Below are 17,759 nucleotides of genomic sequence, written 5' to 3'. Positions count from 1 at the left end.
ACTTGACTCCCTGTTTCAGCTCCTCTTGCTGGCTTACAGGGGACTCATTCTCACTCAGTCTGCAGAAGGAGCCGCTGCCCCCTGCTTCAGGGCGCAGGCCGAGTGGCCGCGCCAGTCAAACCAGCGGCGCTGGCGACCTGTGGGGCTCTTCCGCCTGTGAATCTCCTGGTCTGTGGGCAGTAAAAATCCGCTGCCCTGTGAGCCGTTGCATCAGCTGAAGCGGTGGCTCTGAGATTCGTGGCGCGTTTTTGCCCGGGAATCTCCTGGCTTGACTCCCTGTTTCAGCTCCCCTTGCTGGCTTACAGGGGACTCAGTCTCACTCACTCTGCAGAAGGAGCCGCTACTCCCTGCCTCACGGCGCAGACCGAGCAGCCGCGCCGGTCAAACCAGCCGCTCTGGCGACCCGTGGTGCTCTTCCGCCTGTGAATCTCCTGGTCTGTGGGCAGTAAAAATCCGCCTGGAAATGCGGCGTCCACTCACCATCTGCGCTTTCTCTTGGAGCTGCAATCCCGAGTTCCTCCTAACCGGCCATCTTGGATCCGAGCAAGCCAGATGTTGACTTTCAATGTGTTTACTGTGTTTAAATTTTTAAATATACTGAAATACTCTTGTGAGGTCACTCTAATGCCCTGGGTGCCTTGGCATAGTTTTAGAAACACTAGTTGAAATTATTTGCTCGTGAATATGCAACTAGGAAGCGGCAGAATCAGAATTTAAGCTTTCATATTATGGCCTTCAGTTTTGCTCTTCAACCATTTTTAGGAACTTTCCCATAAGGTTATGTTTTCCAACCCAGGCATGGAGGATCACTTGAGGTCAAAAGTTCGAGATCAGCCTTGGGAACATAGCTGGACTTCCGTTTCTGCAAAAAATAAAAGTAAAAAAAATTAGCAAGGCGTGGTGTTGTGTGCCTGTAGTCCTAGCTACTCAGAAGCGTGGGGCAGGAGGATCACTTGAGCCCAGGTGTTTGAAGCCACAGTGAATTAGGATTGAGCCACTGTACTCTAGCCTAGGCAATAGAACAAGACCTTGTCTGTAAATAAATATATATGAAAAAGATTGTGTTTCCTACAACTCAGAATTTTCAGTTGAACTCAGGGTCCAGCAAGGAAAATATAACTCATTTAAAGTCTTTAAAATCAGAGGAAATTTAATATAAAGAATTCCACTGGTGATGAAAGAGTAGAGAAACCCAGGAGATAGTGATGCAACCTAGATATGAACAAAACTAGAAGCCAGGGCCACTCCTATGGCTGCAGGGGTGATGGGAAAGTTGGTGTTACCTGGATCCAGAAGCCAAAGTTGCTGGACCCACCTTGGAAACACAGATGCTGCCAGCAATCTCTCAGGGTGGAGAAAGAAATCTAGGGAAATATCCTGGCTTTTTCCCTTCTCTCTCACCCCTAGTCTTCCTACCAGTGCCTCCTATTAGCCAAATCTACCTAGAAGCCAGAAAACAAGGTAACCCTGGAAATGTAGCCCCATAAGATAAAGAGCACCAAAGGAAATAGAGCTGAACAGACAGGCAGCTGACTGGCAGCACAAAATGTAGTGTATATGTTTTGTTCACTCAGTAATTCCTTTAGCAAATATTTATTGAAGACCTACTATGTGTCAGGTATCATGGTAGTTGCTGGGGCTACCATAATGAACAAAACAGATCTGTTCTCTGCTCTTAAATAAATCAAAGACAAACACAGGATACGGAATAAACCCAGAATTATCTCATTGTAAAAAGTATTAAGTGCAACAAGGAAAAATATGAGGGCAATATGACACAGCTGATGTTTGGGGAAGGGTGTGACCTGCCACCATTTTAAATCTAGTTATTTCACCCTTGAGCTGTGTGTGTAGAAAACTTGTAGTCAGGAAAAGATAGAATGTCCATATCTATAAAAAGAAGTTTACGAAAAGGTATCAATTTATTTACATTTTGACATAACCTCTATATAATGAGTCTTTATTACCTCACAGCTGTGTGTGTGGTCATGTGAAATAGCATGTGTGTGTGAGAGAGAAGCCATGTGTGATCATGTGTAATAGTGTGTGTGAAAGAGAAGCAATGTGTGTGATCATGTGTAATAACGTGTGTGTGAGAGATGCCATGTGTGATCATGTGTAATAGTGTGTGTGAGAGCAGTCGTGTGTGATCATGTGTAATATTGTGTATGAGAGAGAAGCTGTGTGTGATCATGTGAAGTAATGTGTGTGAGAGAAAAGCCATGTGTGATCATGTGTAATAGTGTGTGTGAAAGAGAAGCAATGTATGTGATCATGTGTAATAGCATGTATGTGAGAGAGAAACCATGTGTGTGATCATGTGTAATAACGTGTATATGAGAGAGGGAGAAAAGCCATGTGTGTGTTTGATCTCGTGTAATTGTGTGTGTGTGTGAGAGAGAGACAGAGAGAGAGAGAACAGTACAAAGGAAGACCTCTTTGGAAAAACATTTCAACTTTCTAAGGAGCCAGAGGGCTCACTCACAGCTACTAATCTCTGTCATGCTTTCCAGCACCACCCGCTCCTTCTCATCATAACTTGTGATCTTAGAGGCAGGAAAGAATTTGAGCCCCTCCCCCAGCCTGACCATCTCTGTTGTTGCTTGGTCAGGCTCCACGTCAAATCCAGTTTGAAGCACAGACCCTAGCACCACGCAGGAGGTGTTCATCTCCCAGTGGCCATGGGTGGCAACAGTGGGCAGGCTGGCCACCACATCTATAAATCCCTAGCTGATGATGGCCCCTTTGACCCTGTGGAGCCTCCTAAAAGACCCACTGGCAGACTCATCATGCACAGCATGGCCATGTTCGGACGAGAGTTCTGCTACGCGGTGGAGGCAGCCTATGTGACCCCTGTCTTGCTCAGCGTGGGTCTGCCCAATAGTCTGTACAGCATTGTGTGGTTCCTCAGCCCCATCCTGGGATTCCTGCTGCAACCCGTGGTCGGATCAGCCAGCGACCACTGCCGGTCCAGGTGGGGCCGCCGGAGACCCTACATCCTCACCCTGGGAGTCATGATGCTCGTGGGCATGGCTCTGTACCTCAATGGGGATGCCGTGGTAGCAGGTAAGTGGGCTGCACAAGGTGGGGTGGGCAGGGATATGTGTCTTAGTGAGCACCTCTGCAGGAGGAGAATGTTAATTTGTTTGACCTTTCGTAGAAATTTGTCAGAATTGATCTCTCCTAGGTTACAATGAACTGCCACCTTTGACGAATTTGGCCCAGATTCTGTGGCTGGGAGCCTCTATTCCAGAAATGTAAAAATAAATATCTTTCATTGTTGTGAAGATTTAAAAACAGGATTAAATTTGTATCTATTTTATCAAATTGAATATTTTTACATATTTATCAATCGAGTTACTTTTTGAGCCCATTATGCTCTATTTAATACTTTATCAAATTGACCAGCTGCCAAATGCCTCCATAAATATTTACAATAAATCACCTGTGTATCCAAATGAGTTAATTCTGTTCATAGTTTTATGTAGGGCCTCTTAATAGGCATAGGGCATAAGCCCACCAGCTCAAGGGGACATTTCTGGCATTGAAAATTCTGGACAAAAACAAACCTGAGGGTAGGCATTTTTTTCTAGCCATTAATCAGCTACCAATTAATCAGTAATGGATGGTTGTGCAATAAAGTTGCATTGCAGAAAGGATCACAATAAATAGCACACATTTTTAGACCATTAACTCTCAAACTAGCCGAATAGATGATTATGAGGCAGAATAATCAATTATCATTTGTACATATTTCAAAGAAAGCATAAATGTACAAATGTAACATATTTCTGGGAGAATGAGCAGAAAGCCGATAAGCTTTGTTGACTGTAAGGAGGATTACTGAAGGACTGGAGGTGAGAAGCTGCGGGTAGGCTTATTTTTCATTTAATTTTATACCGTAATTTTAAAAACGTGTATATATAATCTGTGCTATTCTTAAGTTTAAAAAACAAACTGAAACGAGAAACAACAATGTATCTTTTATAGGAGGTTGGGTGAATGAATTACAGGGTATCCACAGAATGAATATCTAGCTGTTAAAAATTGTGAGGAGATGAAATTATATGAAATTATATGGTTACTGCATCAGTGCTGTTCCAGTGCAGGTCAAGATGTGGCTTATGACCTGCCCCTCATGATCAGCAGGGGCTGTTAGAGATGCAGTTTCTCAGGCCCACTTCAGGCCCACCCATTGAATCAGTCTTGGGAAATGAGGCCAGTGATCTGTGTTTTAACAAGATGTACAAGTGATAGTTCAACATGCCAAACTTTGAGAAGCACTGCACTTGACTACCATTGTACACCTGTGTCCATATGTGCAGAGGTGCGTAAAAGGAGGCCTCAAAGCATGACCTTCTCTGGGGCTGAGATTGGAAGCATCTCTCTCAGCTTTTTCTATATCACTAGAATTGTTTGCAATAAACATGCATACTTTTTTATTTAAAGAGATATTTTATACACCAGAAATTTCACTACTTAAAAGTGTACAATTCAGTGCCTTTTAGTATATTCACAGGGTTGTGCAACCATTACCATTCTCTAATTCTAGAACATTTTCATCACCCCAAAAAGAAACCCATTACCATCAACAGTCACTTCCCCTTTTCTCCTATACACCAGCCCTAGGCAACCACTAATTTGCTTTCTGTCTCCATAGATTTGTGCTTTCTGGACATTCTCTTGCATAATTTTTTAAAACCTGAAAAAGTATGAAGCTATTTTATTTGGAACAAAAAGCAAAATAAAAGCAAGGGAGATGATTTTCTAACAAGAGGTCTAGGTGGAAATTACAAAACACGGATGAATGATTCTAAAACAGGATTTAAGAGACCAATGTTTATTTTTCTTTTAGCTTTGATTGCTAACCCAAGGAGGAAGCTGGTTTGGGCCATAAGTGTCACCATGATAGGTGTGGTTCTCTTTGATTTTGCTGCTGACTTCATTGATGGGCCCATCAAAGCCTACTTATTTGATGTCTGTTCCCATCGGGACAAGGAGAAAGGCCTCCACTACCATGCCCTCTTCACAGGTAAGGAATACTCCAGAAAGTCTCTCCTTTATTTCCCCAGACAGTGAGGCACTTCCACTAAAGCCATCCAGTGTCTCTGCACATGGAGTTTTTTGAATGAATGGATCAGTTGATGGGCTGCTCTCGTCACGTGGGCCCCATCTCCCTGTGCATCTCTTGGAACAGTCAGCTTGTGACTGGTGCTGAAGTTTCTGCAGAGGAAGCTGCAATCCCGAGTTTTCAGAAGAGCTTTCTTAAGAATGCTTTGTGGAGACAATTACAACTGAAATGAAAAGAAGCCTTGTGCATTGTACTTTTGCTTTAGAGCAGTGGATCTCAAACATCAGCAATGTAGCATCCACATTCTTTAGGAGGTCATTGAAAATACAGTTGTCTGGGCTCCTTCTCCAGTTATTCTGATTCAGTGGGTCTGAGGCGGGGCCCGGATGTTTGTATTTTGTTTAATGAAGACTCCAGATGATTTTGTGGCAGATGTCCTAAGAACCACATTTAAAAAACAAAAAAAGAAACAAACCAAGCAAACAAAAAACCCCACATCTTAGAGATTTCTTAGTTATACAAAGAGTTGGCATTTCCTCAGCCTTGAAGTTTGGAAAAGTTCATGCCGGGAGGAAAATGGGGCTCTCTTGATCTCTTGGGGCTGTTGCCAGCCTACGTTGGTTACTGTTGGTCAATTGTTTAGAGCAACGCTACTGAGAGCACCAGTTAGGACTGTGCTAGAACTGGGCATTGAAATTTAAGGCAACAGCGGGATCCTGGCCCAAGAGGATTTTTATATCTAAGAGGGGGACTCTATCAGCCCACCTAATTTGATTGTCTTCATAGCCCAGCTAATGCATTTGCTTATGTTTTGATGTATTCTGTCTCCTTCCATGGCCAGGTAGGTCCATGAGAAGCAAGATCTCAAGTTTTGCTCAGTTTTTGTCTCTAGACTGCTGCCTGACCATGGAAGCCATTGGAGCCGATATTTGCCATTTGAGCAAACATTTGAACAGTTGAAAACGAAGGAGTGAGACAGTTGGAGCACAGCTGGTAGATCCTCCTCTGTGCAGGGAAGGCAGAGGGACAGGAGTGCAGCCCTGTCTGTCCCTGGCCCCTGCCCACTATGTCTCCAGATGTGTAAAGGTGCCTAAGATATGGCCAGGGCTTGAGATCTTCCCCCGCCTCACCTTTGCTCTTGGCTTCCCTTCCCACTGCACTTTCCACCAGTGTCTACTCACTCAGATGCTCCCACCCCACTGGTCTCCTTCTGTCTCCGGGGTCGGACCAGCCCATCATACCTGCCCCAGGGTTTGGCATGAGCTCTTGCCCTGCCTGGGATACCCTTCCCCATATAATCCCATAGTCATGCCTTCATTTCACTCAGGTTTCTCATCAGATGTCTCTCATCAGTGAGGTCTTTTTTGGCTATCATACGTGATATAGTATGACCACTCCTCTTTTTCCTCATCCTTATCTGGTTTGATTTTTCTTTCTAGTACTTATCACTACCAGACTGACTGACTGTTTATCTATCATCCATCTCTCTCTCTTTCTCTTTCTCTTTTTTCTTTCTGGTTATCTCTCCCATTTAGAACATCAATCCTATTTGAGCAGACCTTCTGTTTTGTTCTCCGATGAATCTTCAGTTCTTGGAACAGTGTCTGCTACATAGTAAGTGCTCAGTAAATACTGAACAAACATTTCTCAAATACCCTCATGTATGCTAATAACCCTGTCTTAAGTATTTTCACTTACATTATCTCAGTCTTGACAATGGCCATGTGGAAGTGGTGTGATTCCCACTTTTCAGATGTGGAAGCTAAGCTTTGGAAGCAGCGATGTGCTAGAGCTGGCTCATGCTGGCTTGCTGAGAATCAATTGTTAAGTTTTAGGAATTCAGTGAACTTGTTGACATCACGTTTCTGGCTTGAAACTGGCTATGGCAGGAGTTTTAAAACTCTAGAAATTGGCAAAGCTACAAATCATGGCTTTTTTTTTTTTCCCTTAGAGAGCCAGATTTACCCGAAGTTCAATGATTGGAGTAGGGGAGGGGGTGCGCTGATGAAGTCACTTGCCCATGGTCCATAGCCAGAAGGTCTCAGAATAGATTCCAACTGCATTTTCCTAACTTAAATCTGACAATTCCTTCTGTTTTATTATAATTTGCTGAAATTAATTATAAGGTCATGGGAGACTTTCTGGCTTTTGAACTCAATATTAAGAGTTTATTGATCTATAGGACATTGGACAATGTGGCCACCACTTCTCAGCTTACAATGGTATTAGATGTGGCCAAAAGACCTATGCTTTGTTGTGTTGATATTAGAAAACAAATCTCTGTGTTAGTGAGTTTTCCAAGGCCAATACATGATGGTATTGTAAACCAGAAATATAATTCTAACCCCCAGCTAACTGAAGGATCCTTTCTCTTGGCCAAGGGTATCCTAAAGTAAATCTGAAATACTAGTTTAGGCCATGATGGGAATGGGTGGTTGGACATGCCTCATTATACTTCCATCCCTTTGGAATTCAAGCACAGTTGACCAGCATTAACATTAAAGCAGAGACCTTAAAACTGACAAAACAGACTCTTTGTAGCAATTAGGTGTCAACATGACAACATAGCAGGCCTTGAAAGAAATGGAAGTATTTTACCCCAAAATACATTTCTTTGACATATGTTGAAATGGCCCTGAAAAGCTGTCTCTTGTGGGGAAAATCCACATTCTGTACTCCTCACTCTTCCCTTTCCAGGTTTTTTCCTGATTTAGGGTAGAATTAAGGGAAGTGTCTGGCACCTTTTTAAGTCTGATAAGAAACATTTACAATCTATTCTCTCTGAATCCTGCTACATGGAGGCTTCATCTGCATAATAAGAACCTTGGTCTCCATAACCCCTTATTTTAACCCAGACACTCTCTTCTATGGCTTCCAAGTCTGTAGATAAACTCTTTCAACCAATTACCAATCAGGCAATCTTTGAATCTACCTATGACCTGGAAGCCCCTACTTTGATTTGTCCTGCCTTTCCAGACCAAACCAATGTGCATCTTACAGGTATTGATTGATGTCTGATGTCTTCCTAAAATGTATAAAACTAAGCTGTAGCCCTACCACCTTGGGCACATGTTCTCAGAGTCTCCTAGAGCTGCATCACAGGCCATGGTCTTCATATTTGGCTCAGAATATATCTCTTCAAATATTTTGCAGTTTGACGCTTTTCACTGATGGTAATTCTATGCGTTTAAGACAATAATATATCCCTTTTGAGATTTTCTGTTGATATTAGTATATGGTATGGTGCCAGCAAACATCAATAATTTTCATATTACCTTCATTCAGGCTCTTATTACAGCTTATCTGAGCTTTAGTACTGTTGATGGGAAAAAATTAAAATATTTGAAGAAGTTTATTCTGAGCCAAATAGGAATGACTATGGCTTGGGACACAGCCTCAAGAGGTCCTTGAACATTTGCCCAGGGTGGTTGAGTTATAGCTTGGTTTTATATATTTTAGGGTGATAGAAGTTACAGGCAAAGATATAAATCAATACATGTAAGGAATACATTGGTTCAGCCCAGAAAGGTGGGGCATCTTGAAGTGAGGGGCTCACAGGTTATAGGTAGAGTCAAAACTTTCAATTAGCAATTGATTTAAAGAGTTAAGCTTTGCCTAAAGAGTTGAAATCAAAAGAAAGAAATGCTTGAGCTAAGATAAGGAGGATTATGGAAACCAAGGTTCTTGTTATGTAGATGAAGCCTCCAGATAGCAAGTTTCAGAGAGAATAGATGGTAAAAGTCTCCTTTTGAGTCTTAGACAGTGTCGGTTTCTCTAAAAAAAACCTAGTAAGGGAAGAAGGTTCTCTATAGGAAAAAAAAATTTCTCCCACAAAAGATAGCTTTGCAGGTCCATTCCAAAATATATCAAAGAAAGATATTTCAGATAAAACACATTAATTTTCTTCAGGATGTGTTATCTGTCATGTGATGGTATGCCAGAGTCAGGGTAGAATTTGACATCCTATTGCTACAAAGAGTCTGTTTTGTATGGCAGTCTTGTGATCTCTATTTTAATGTAAATGCTGGTTAGTGGTGTCTAAACTCCAAGGTGTGTCTAACACCTCCCTTCCCATCATGGCCTAAACTGGTTTTCAGGTTTCTTTGGGATCCCCTTGGCCAAGAAGGAGTGTGTCCACTCAGTCAGTTGGAGGCCTTAGAATTTTATTATTGGTTTGCAGTATTCATCCTTTAACTGTTCTCCAGTCTCTAGTTTCTTCCCACTCCAATTGAGCCAACTGATAGCATCCAGATTCATATTTTTAAAAGCCAACCATGACCAGGGCACTTTCTTGCTTGATAAGTTGCAATGACTCCCTGTGTGCCTCCTGGATAAATAATATTTTTCTAGACAGAAGTTCAAAGCTGCCACAATCTGTTCCCTTCCCACTCTCCAAACTTTGCTTCTCATTACTACTTTCACATTCTCCGTGCCCTGAATAATTTTTCATCATGTTTCCAGGAGCAGAGGGCAGGTCTGTTTTGTTCCCTGCATCCCTTCTTTATCACTGGCTGGCATATTGTAGGTATTCAAAAGAAATACCAAGTGGGACGAATGAAGGAGCCAACCCTTCCTTCTTCAGGTTCTGGGTCTTTGCTCACACCGAAAGTTGCTTTCGCCTTTTCTGTCTGTGGAGATCAAAGCTGCTTGGAAATGCTCACTCATTTTCTAGGGACGAGGGCCCTCCTTCTTTTCTAAATTGCAGGTATACTTAATTTCTGACTTGTTTGGGGACTAGATCCACAAAATAATCAAAGCACAAAAGTCTGTTGAGTAGATGAACATAAAGGTGCCAGTGAGGTAGATAACTCTAGCAGGAAGAGACCACTGAGGCTGCAGTTGATCACACATAAATCCTGCGTTTTCATCTTCTCCTGGGGCCTTTATAGTCTGTTTGGGCTGCCATGCCAGAATATCACTGACTGTGTGGCTTAAACAACAGAAATCCATTTTCCCACAGTTCTGGAGTATGGCAATCCAAGATCAAGAAGCTGTCAGGGTTGGTTTCTGGTGAGGCCTCTCTTCCTGGCTAGCAGACAGCCACCTTCTTGCTGTGTCCTCACATGGCCTTTCTTCTGTGCACCTGCACCCTCACTGTCTCTTCCTTTTCTTCTATGAACATCAGTCCTATTGGATTTGAATTACGGCTCCACCCTTAAGGTCTCATTTAACCTTAATTACCTCTTTAAAGGCCTTGTCTACAAATACAGTGGCATTCAGGGTTAGCTCGTCAACACAGAAGTCTGGAAGGCAGAGGACACAATTGAGTCCATAAATGAGCCCTTTCACTCTTACCCTTGTTGCCACCGAGTCCAGCTCCTGAAGCTTGGATGGGATATGGAGGGAACACACGTACTTTTATCTCTCAACTCTCCTCCCCAATCTCTTTTCTTTTCCTTCGTTTCATAATGAAGATATTCTAGAATTTTCAAATAAACAAGAAAATTACAAAGGTCTTTTTGTGTTCATAAGAGCAGCTAAAGAACTGGAGTATTGTGTTCCAGTCTAGCTGTCCTCAGGTTCTCATGCAGAATGCTCCTTTTAAGATCTTCTAAAATCCTTGCACCACTGTCCTGCAGGGAAGGGAAGAAAATACCGCCCCCCACCCCATTCAACTCCCACCCCATCCTTGGAGGGAGGGGCAGTTGGTGGCAAAGGGAAATTTGGCACACACCCTGAGGAAGACATTTTACCACCTCCCACCTTAAATAAACAGCCCATCCCAAAGGGCTACTTTCTTAGAGTCTCTTTCCTGGCCTTTGTCATTTTCCACCTTCCATGTTAGTTATTTGAATACATTTCTAATCACCCTCATTACACCATAAACTTCTTAAGGGAAGGGGACTATCCAGAGCTAACATAAGTGTGAATGAATGAGAGGATAAGGGATGTGTGAGTGAGAGACAATCAATGTTATGTGCACTTTAATGATCTTTTTGGGGGACCGGTACTACCACCCAAAAATCCAGGCTGACTTCCTTCCTTCAGCCCTTCCCCGTGCTCCTTGGTATATGAGTTCCCTATTGGCACTTGGTATATGCTTAAGGAATAGAGTGATTAGGAAGGGGTTGGCTGCAAGTCACTACAGCCTGCAAAACAGTGGCTTAAGGGCAGAGGTTTATTTTTCTTATTTAACTAAAAGTCTGGGAGTACGTGTCTGCTGGCTTTCTGTCAGCTGCTCAATGTCAGAACCAACAATTTCATGTTTCCTTGGCAGCTTCATGGATATGTTGCCTCCTGGATACAAGACAGTTGCTACAGGTCCATAGCTCATGTTCCTTTCAAGACAGGAGGAGGGGAGAGGAGGGTCAGGGGAGAAGGAAGGGTGAAGGGGTAAGAGCCTACACGCTCTCTTTAAATGACGAAAGCAAATTTGTCCTAGAAACTTCCCCTCCCCCAGAGTTCTTCTTGTTTCTCATTAGACAGAATTAGGTTATGTGAGCATTCAGTGGCCTAAGGAGGTTGGAAAAGTGAGGGTTTTGTGGAGAGTTGGTCATCTATCTCCCTAAACCACGTTGGGGTTCTATTAGCAAGAAGTAAGGAGTGTTTATTATTGAATAGTCAAAGCTGGTAGCTATCACATAAAATGCAAACACAGTTGAGTGTTAGCTTAATAAGAATAATTAAAGATCAAGACTATTACAAGAAAATGAATCAGAGCCTTTTTTTCGAGACAGAGTCTCTCTCTGTCACCAGGCTAGAGTCCAGTGAGCATGATCTCAGCTCACTGGAACCTCCGACTCCCTGGTTCAAGCGATTCTCCTGCATCAGCCTCCCAAGTAGCTGGGATTACAGGCATGCACCCCCATGCACAGCTAATTTTTGTATTTTTAGTAGAGATGGGGTTTCACCATGTTGGCCAGGATGGTCTTGATCTCCTGACCTCGTGATCTGCCCGCCTTGGCATCCCAAAGTGCTGGGATTACAGATGTGAGCCACCTCGAGTGGCTGAAGCAGAGCTTTTAAAGTCCCATATATTAGTAAATAATTAAAGGATAATTATATTTTGAAGTGATATATGTGCCTGCTCACAGTTTTATTTGATCTGCACATTTGTTCACTCTCTCCTCTGTGTTGTAATTTGCAATGCATTTATCCAGCCCTTCTATAAGATTCATAAACTCCCCCATGAAGGTTCACCTGCAAATTCCCTCTGGCTTCTAATTCATTGCCATGCTGTTAGCAGGTATTTAAACATGTTAGTTGTGTAAAAGGAGATCCAAGGGTTACATACTCCTGCTTATAATTCATAGTTTTACATGACATGACAAATTGCATCAATCAGACAAATATTCTCATTTAATTACTTTCCTTTGTCTCACGACCAGCACTGAGCTCTGAACCTCAGCCAGCTGTCTCCAGTGCATGTCTTCGGTCATATGGGGACAGCTGAGGTCGTGTGGATGGCTCAAAGCAACTTCTTTCCCCAACTAAAAAAACAATTTAAAACATCTTCCTCTTGTAGGACAGTGCAGAGGAGTCTCTCACCTTGTTTAAGGCTTAGATTCTAAACTCCCTGACTCAGTGACAATGACAGTCGACATTATTCGTAAATATCTCTTAGATTACTCATAAAATACAATACGTCTTGTTTTGTGTGTACAAACCTGCATATATATATATATATATATGTATATATATATTTATCTCTGCAGATTCTTCTCTCCTTTAATGTTTACTCCTGGAATTAATAGAATTACCCATACTGTTTAAAATGTTATTCTTGTCTGTCTTGTAATCTCTTTCTCCCTGTGTTCAAAGTGTGAATAGTTGAATTCTGATGAGTTAAACATGGAATATGTGACCCCGCTGTAGTGTCCTCATTCTGAATGAAAAACTGCATTAAAAGATGAGTGAGAATAACAGGCAGGGCCTTGTCACTCTGCCCTATGTGAACATGCCAAACGTTCTGAATTTACGTGAACTTGGCAAAGAGATAACTACAGCATTCCACTTGAAATAAACGTTTACTGACAAAGGCATGTTCAGTGTCAGGGCCCATTTTGATTTTGATTTTTCATCAGCAGCAAATTATTATTCACCCAAGGAATCCAATCATCTCAGTACATTGAAATTCTTTTTATTTGTTTCAGGGCTGTGGTTCCAGCCCAGCATTTCCAAATGCTTCATAAATAAGTGTCCAAGGGTTTATTACCAAAAATATTTCCCATAATCTTTCTGACAATTTTTTTCATTTTCTAGAGAAAAGACTGTACTGGCTCCTAGGGAGACATTTAATTCCTCTAGCTTCTGTCTTTTATATTTAAAGGCAACTCTACCATCCTCCATCCCTGGTACATGTGGTAGCCAGGGTAGGTTTGGTGGGTCCACCTGCGTCTTCTCACCACACAGATCCTTCACTGCTGGGTGCACCTGAGGCTGTGGACCCAGTGAGTTAACAGAGTGGTACTCACCACTCTGTGGTGGAGTGGAAATTCCTTTGTGCCCAAGGAGTCTACCAAGCTTACTTCTGCTACTTGAACCCGAGACTTTGCTGTTCTTAGCAATGGGCTTTTTTGCTTGGTGGGAGGCTGGGATTAGGCATGATAGGAAAGGCCAGCTCTGTTCAGCTCCTGGTTCTTCCTCTTCACTGCGGAGTAGCCTCAGCATTTCTGAGCTTTCATTCTCTCACAGGCTTGCAAATCTCTACACCATGTCAGTTATTAACCACCTTTCAAGGGTCACAGGCACAGTGCCAGGAACCATCTAAAGGGTTTAATCTAACCTAAAGAGATGAAACGCCAAATGTTTATATTTACTTGATTTCCTCTATCCCCACTACGCCTGCAAATGTTTTATTTGTAATGACTCAGTAAGGAACTTGCCCTATTACATCATTGGAAGAAGAATGGGTAACTTGTTAGGTACCAACTTCTTTTGTTTTATTCATACTTCAAAGTATGCACAAAAAATGTGAACATGCAGCAAATGCTCTAAATAGAAAGTAATTAAGGGCTAAGAAGAGTCTTAAAAACGGAATTGAAACATGGGACCTTTGACTAAACCTTTTACATGGTGGAAAGGAGCCGTTTCATGTTTGAGGCTATTTTAACCTTTTCTCATTCATGAATCATCTCTGGATGAGTGGTTTTGTTTCATCAACTGAGTTCCCTTTGAAATTTCCACCCATTATGGACTTTCACATCTCCTCATTCAGGCAGCCTGGAAAGGATGTGGCCAGGGCAGAAGTGAAGGACACAGGGATTTCAGCTTGTGGATAATAAGAATGATTTAGGCAATTTAGGGTGATTGAGTCTCCATATTGCCATCTCTTTACCATTCAAATGTATTCAACACAACTCTCAAAGAATCTCAAAGTCAGACTAGAGAAGGGGGAATCTGGAGGACTTTATCCTCCCCCTTTCCTCTGCTTGAAGGTGCTTTCTCAGGTACAATCGGCAATTGGCTTGGTTTGTTTCCTTGCTTTGTTACTCTGATCACAAACACACCCCTCACCCAGCCCTGACTCCCGTCACAGAGGTATCCATCATTACCTGATATTATATTATGTTTTCATTTATTTATTTATTTTTGTAGATCTGAATCAAACAGATTTTATTCAACTTTTTAGAATGAGGAAAACAAATGATATAAAATAAGTAATTAAACAATGCGTTCTTATCTTACTACCTCAAACCATTTTCAGTGATTTACAGAATGCTCATATAGCAAATACAAAAAGCTTCAACACTTTCTTCTTTCATAATTTCTGCTGCAATAAATGCAATATTACCAAACATACAAACTTCTATATCAATGCTAAAATTTGAATTACTGAATTGATATACTAATTTTTATGATGTTACTCATATTTTTATTCATACACTTTTAATGAGATCATTGCCAATACATATGTTATTTTAACTTTATTTTTACATTAAGCCAACGTCTGTCATACAGCCATCAAAAAGTAAATTACACAGGCTTATAGTTCAATTTAAGTTCCAGTTTCTTAGAATCAGCCACTTTCTAACCTTTCATGAAATCTTCCTGTTTTGCAAAACCATGATCAGCATGACTTGCAAACATACCTGCTTCAGTACAAACATTTCTCAGGTCTCCTCCATTAAAGTTGTCTGAAAACTTTACAATTGCTCCATAATCGATTTCACCATGCTTTGTAATGGGACCTGCATGGCTTTTCAATATGTCTAAGCTTGCTTGTTCATTTGGCAAACCAATACGTATTTTTTTTATTTTCATTAAAAAAATTTTTTTTATTATTATACTGTAAGTTCTGGGGTACATGTGCAGAATGTGAAGGTTTGTTACATAGGTATACACATGCCATGGTGGTTTGCTGCATCCATTCCCCCATCATTTATATCAGGTATTTCTCCTGTTAGCCCTCCCCAACCCCAGACCCCCTGCTGTTTTTTCCCTAACCCCCCACCCCCAACAGGCCCTGGTGTGTTATGTTCCCCTCCCTGTGTCTATGTGTTCTCATTGTTCAACACCCACTTATGAGTGAGCACATGCAGTGTTTGTTCATCCGTGTCCAGGCAAAGGACATAAACACATCCTTAATGCCCATCAAAGATAGACTGAATAAAGAAAATGTGGCACATGTACACCATGGAATACTATGCAGCCATAAATATGTATTTTTTAAAATCTAATCTTCCTGGATGCAGCAAAGCAAGATTCAGTGTATCTGGTCTGTTGGTAGCTATGATCATTTTAACTCTGTGCAGAGTATCAAACCCATCCACTTGATTCAGTAACTCCATTAAAGTTCTCTGAATCTCTCTGTCAGCTTACGTACCCTTGGAAAACTGTCAGCCATCAATAACATCTATTTCATCCATAAAAATGATGCATGGTGGATGGTCCCTGGCATAATTAAACATTTCCTTGATCAAATGAGCACTTTCATCAATGTACTTGTCTAAAATAGAACTGGATACAACCTTTAAGAAATTGTAGTCCTGGCCAGGTGAATCCCAACACTGTGGGAGGCCAAGGTGGGTGGACTTGGACACCATGGTGAAACCTATCATCTCTACAAAGATACAAAAATTAGCTGGGCAACCAGGCACGGTTGCTCACATCTGTAATCCCAGCACTTTAGGAGGCCAGGGTGGGTGGATCACCTGAGGTCGGGAGTTCGAGACCAGCCTGGCCAACATGGTAAAACCCTGTTTCTACTAAAAATACAAAAACTAGCTGGGTGTGGTGGTGCATGCCTGTAATCCCAGATAGGAGGCTAATGCAGGAGAATCACTTGAACCCAGAAGGCGGAGGTTACAGTGAACCAAGATCGTGCCACTACACTCCAACCTAGGCAACAGATGAGACTGTCTCTAAATAAATAAAAATAAATAAATAAATAAATAAATTTAAATAAATAATTAATTAAAAATTAGCTGGGCATGGAGGCTGAAGTGGGAGGATTGCTTGAGCCTGAGAGATGGAGGTTTCAGTGAGCCAAGATTGCATTACTGCACTCCAGAGACCCTGTTTCTTAAAAAAAGGAAAAAAATTGCAGTCCAACTGGCTAACAACAGGTTGTGCCAAGAGTGTTTTTCCTGCTTCTGGTGGTCCACATAACAAACAGCCTTTTGGTATTATATTCCTATATGCTGTAATAACTGGGTTTGTAAATGGTAACCCCTCAATTCCGGCATCTGTTCTGTTATCCCTCCAATATCAGAATAAGAAACATCCCAGGGTCCTCATGAGACATGTCATAAATCAGTGGATTCACTTCTCATGGAATATATCTTGTGATAATTAGTGTAGTCTTATCCAAAGCAATTCCTGTTCCTGGCTTCACTTCTTTTGTCAACCTGTCGATGACAACTGCCAACATATCTTGGTACATTTGTAGCTTTAACAACCAATTGTTCTTCAGTTAATTGTTTAAGCACCATTACTCACAATCTGCCCAACACTTTGTAGAGCCTTCAGATCATTTTCAGACTTTCCATAAGGCTTGGTAAGTTCTTTGAATGGCTCCCTTAACTCCATAAAATGGCCATCTGCCTCCTTGCGCTCCAGCAGCTTCTTGCAGTAGTCCTGAAACACTTATCGCTAGGGTCTGCCGTGATGAGAAGCACCATTTGTTTATTGTTTATTGTCTGTTTCTCTAACCAACATATGAGCTTCTCAAGGGCAAGAACATCATGTTTACTGTTCATTGACCACTGCTTTAAATAGTGCTTGGAATATGGAAGGTGCTCCAAAAATATTGGCGGGATGGATATTCAATTTTAACATCCTCATTTTATCAATGATTAAGATGTGTGACTGAGCAGTAAAGTGGCTAACCCAAGGTCACACAGCTGGTTAGTGGTAGACTAGGGGCAAAACCAACCAACCAACCAGCAAGCCAGCCAGCCAACCAGCTAACAAAACATGTGATTCGTGAGTTAGTCTGGATTCCTCTAAAAGGTGAACCCCAGAGGTTTGTACACATATAGTTTATTTGGGAAGTTATTCTAGAGAGCAAGAGTAAGGGAATGGTGGAGAGGAACAGGCCAAACAATAAGCAAAATGGAGCTGTCTCTGAGGAGCCTTAGGAAGGGCATCAAAGAACTCTCCATGTAGGGAATGAATGAGGGAAGATTATCCAGTCTGCACTGACTAAGGGTGGTACCATGGGTTTTGTAAGCACTGAACCCCAGATGTTTGTGTCTTCTCTCAGGTTAGGCACCGTCCAGATGCACCTGCCCACTGCAAAACTGGC

General features: G+C 41.8%; 2 protein-coding genes and 1 pseudogene across 3 annotated transcripts in view; 2 read left to right on the top strand and 1 right to left on the bottom strand.

The window, feature by feature from the left end:
* AMACR (alpha-methylacyl-CoA racemase) overlaps positions 1-2,722 on the top strand; it is a 32,406-nt gene extending 29,684 nt beyond the window's left edge. Inside the window, exon 6 of the mRNA XM_012459949.3 lies at positions 2,612-2,722. Within this exon, the coding sequence (XP_012315372.1) occupies positions 2,612-2,722 (111 nt within the window). The remainder of the gene's footprint in view (positions 1-2,611) is intronic.
* SLC45A2 (solute carrier family 45 member 2) overlaps positions 2,682-17,759 on the top strand; it is a 45,377-nt gene continuing 30,299 nt past the window's right edge. For both annotated transcript variants that reach the window (XM_012459947.3, XM_012459948.3), the window contains exons 1-2: positions 2,682-3,066; positions 4,856-5,032. In XM_012459947.3, coding sequence (XP_012315370.2) covers positions 2,682-3,066; positions 4,856-5,032 — 562 coding nt within the window. The remainder of the gene's footprint in view (positions 3,067-4,855; positions 5,033-17,759) is intronic.
* Positions 9,601-17,133, bottom strand: LOC135274749 (26S proteasome regulatory subunit 10B-like; annotated as a pseudogene).

This window comes from Aotus nancymaae, unplaced genomic scaffold (assembly GCF_030222135.1).
Source record: "Aotus nancymaae isolate 86718 unplaced genomic scaffold, 86718_ANA_hifiasm-v0.15.2.pri h1tg000014l, whole genome shotgun sequence".
NCBI classification, from domain to species: Eukaryota; Metazoa; Chordata; class Mammalia; order Primates; family Aotidae; genus Aotus; species Aotus nancymaae.
This window is presented reverse-complemented; position numbering and strand designations above follow the sequence as displayed.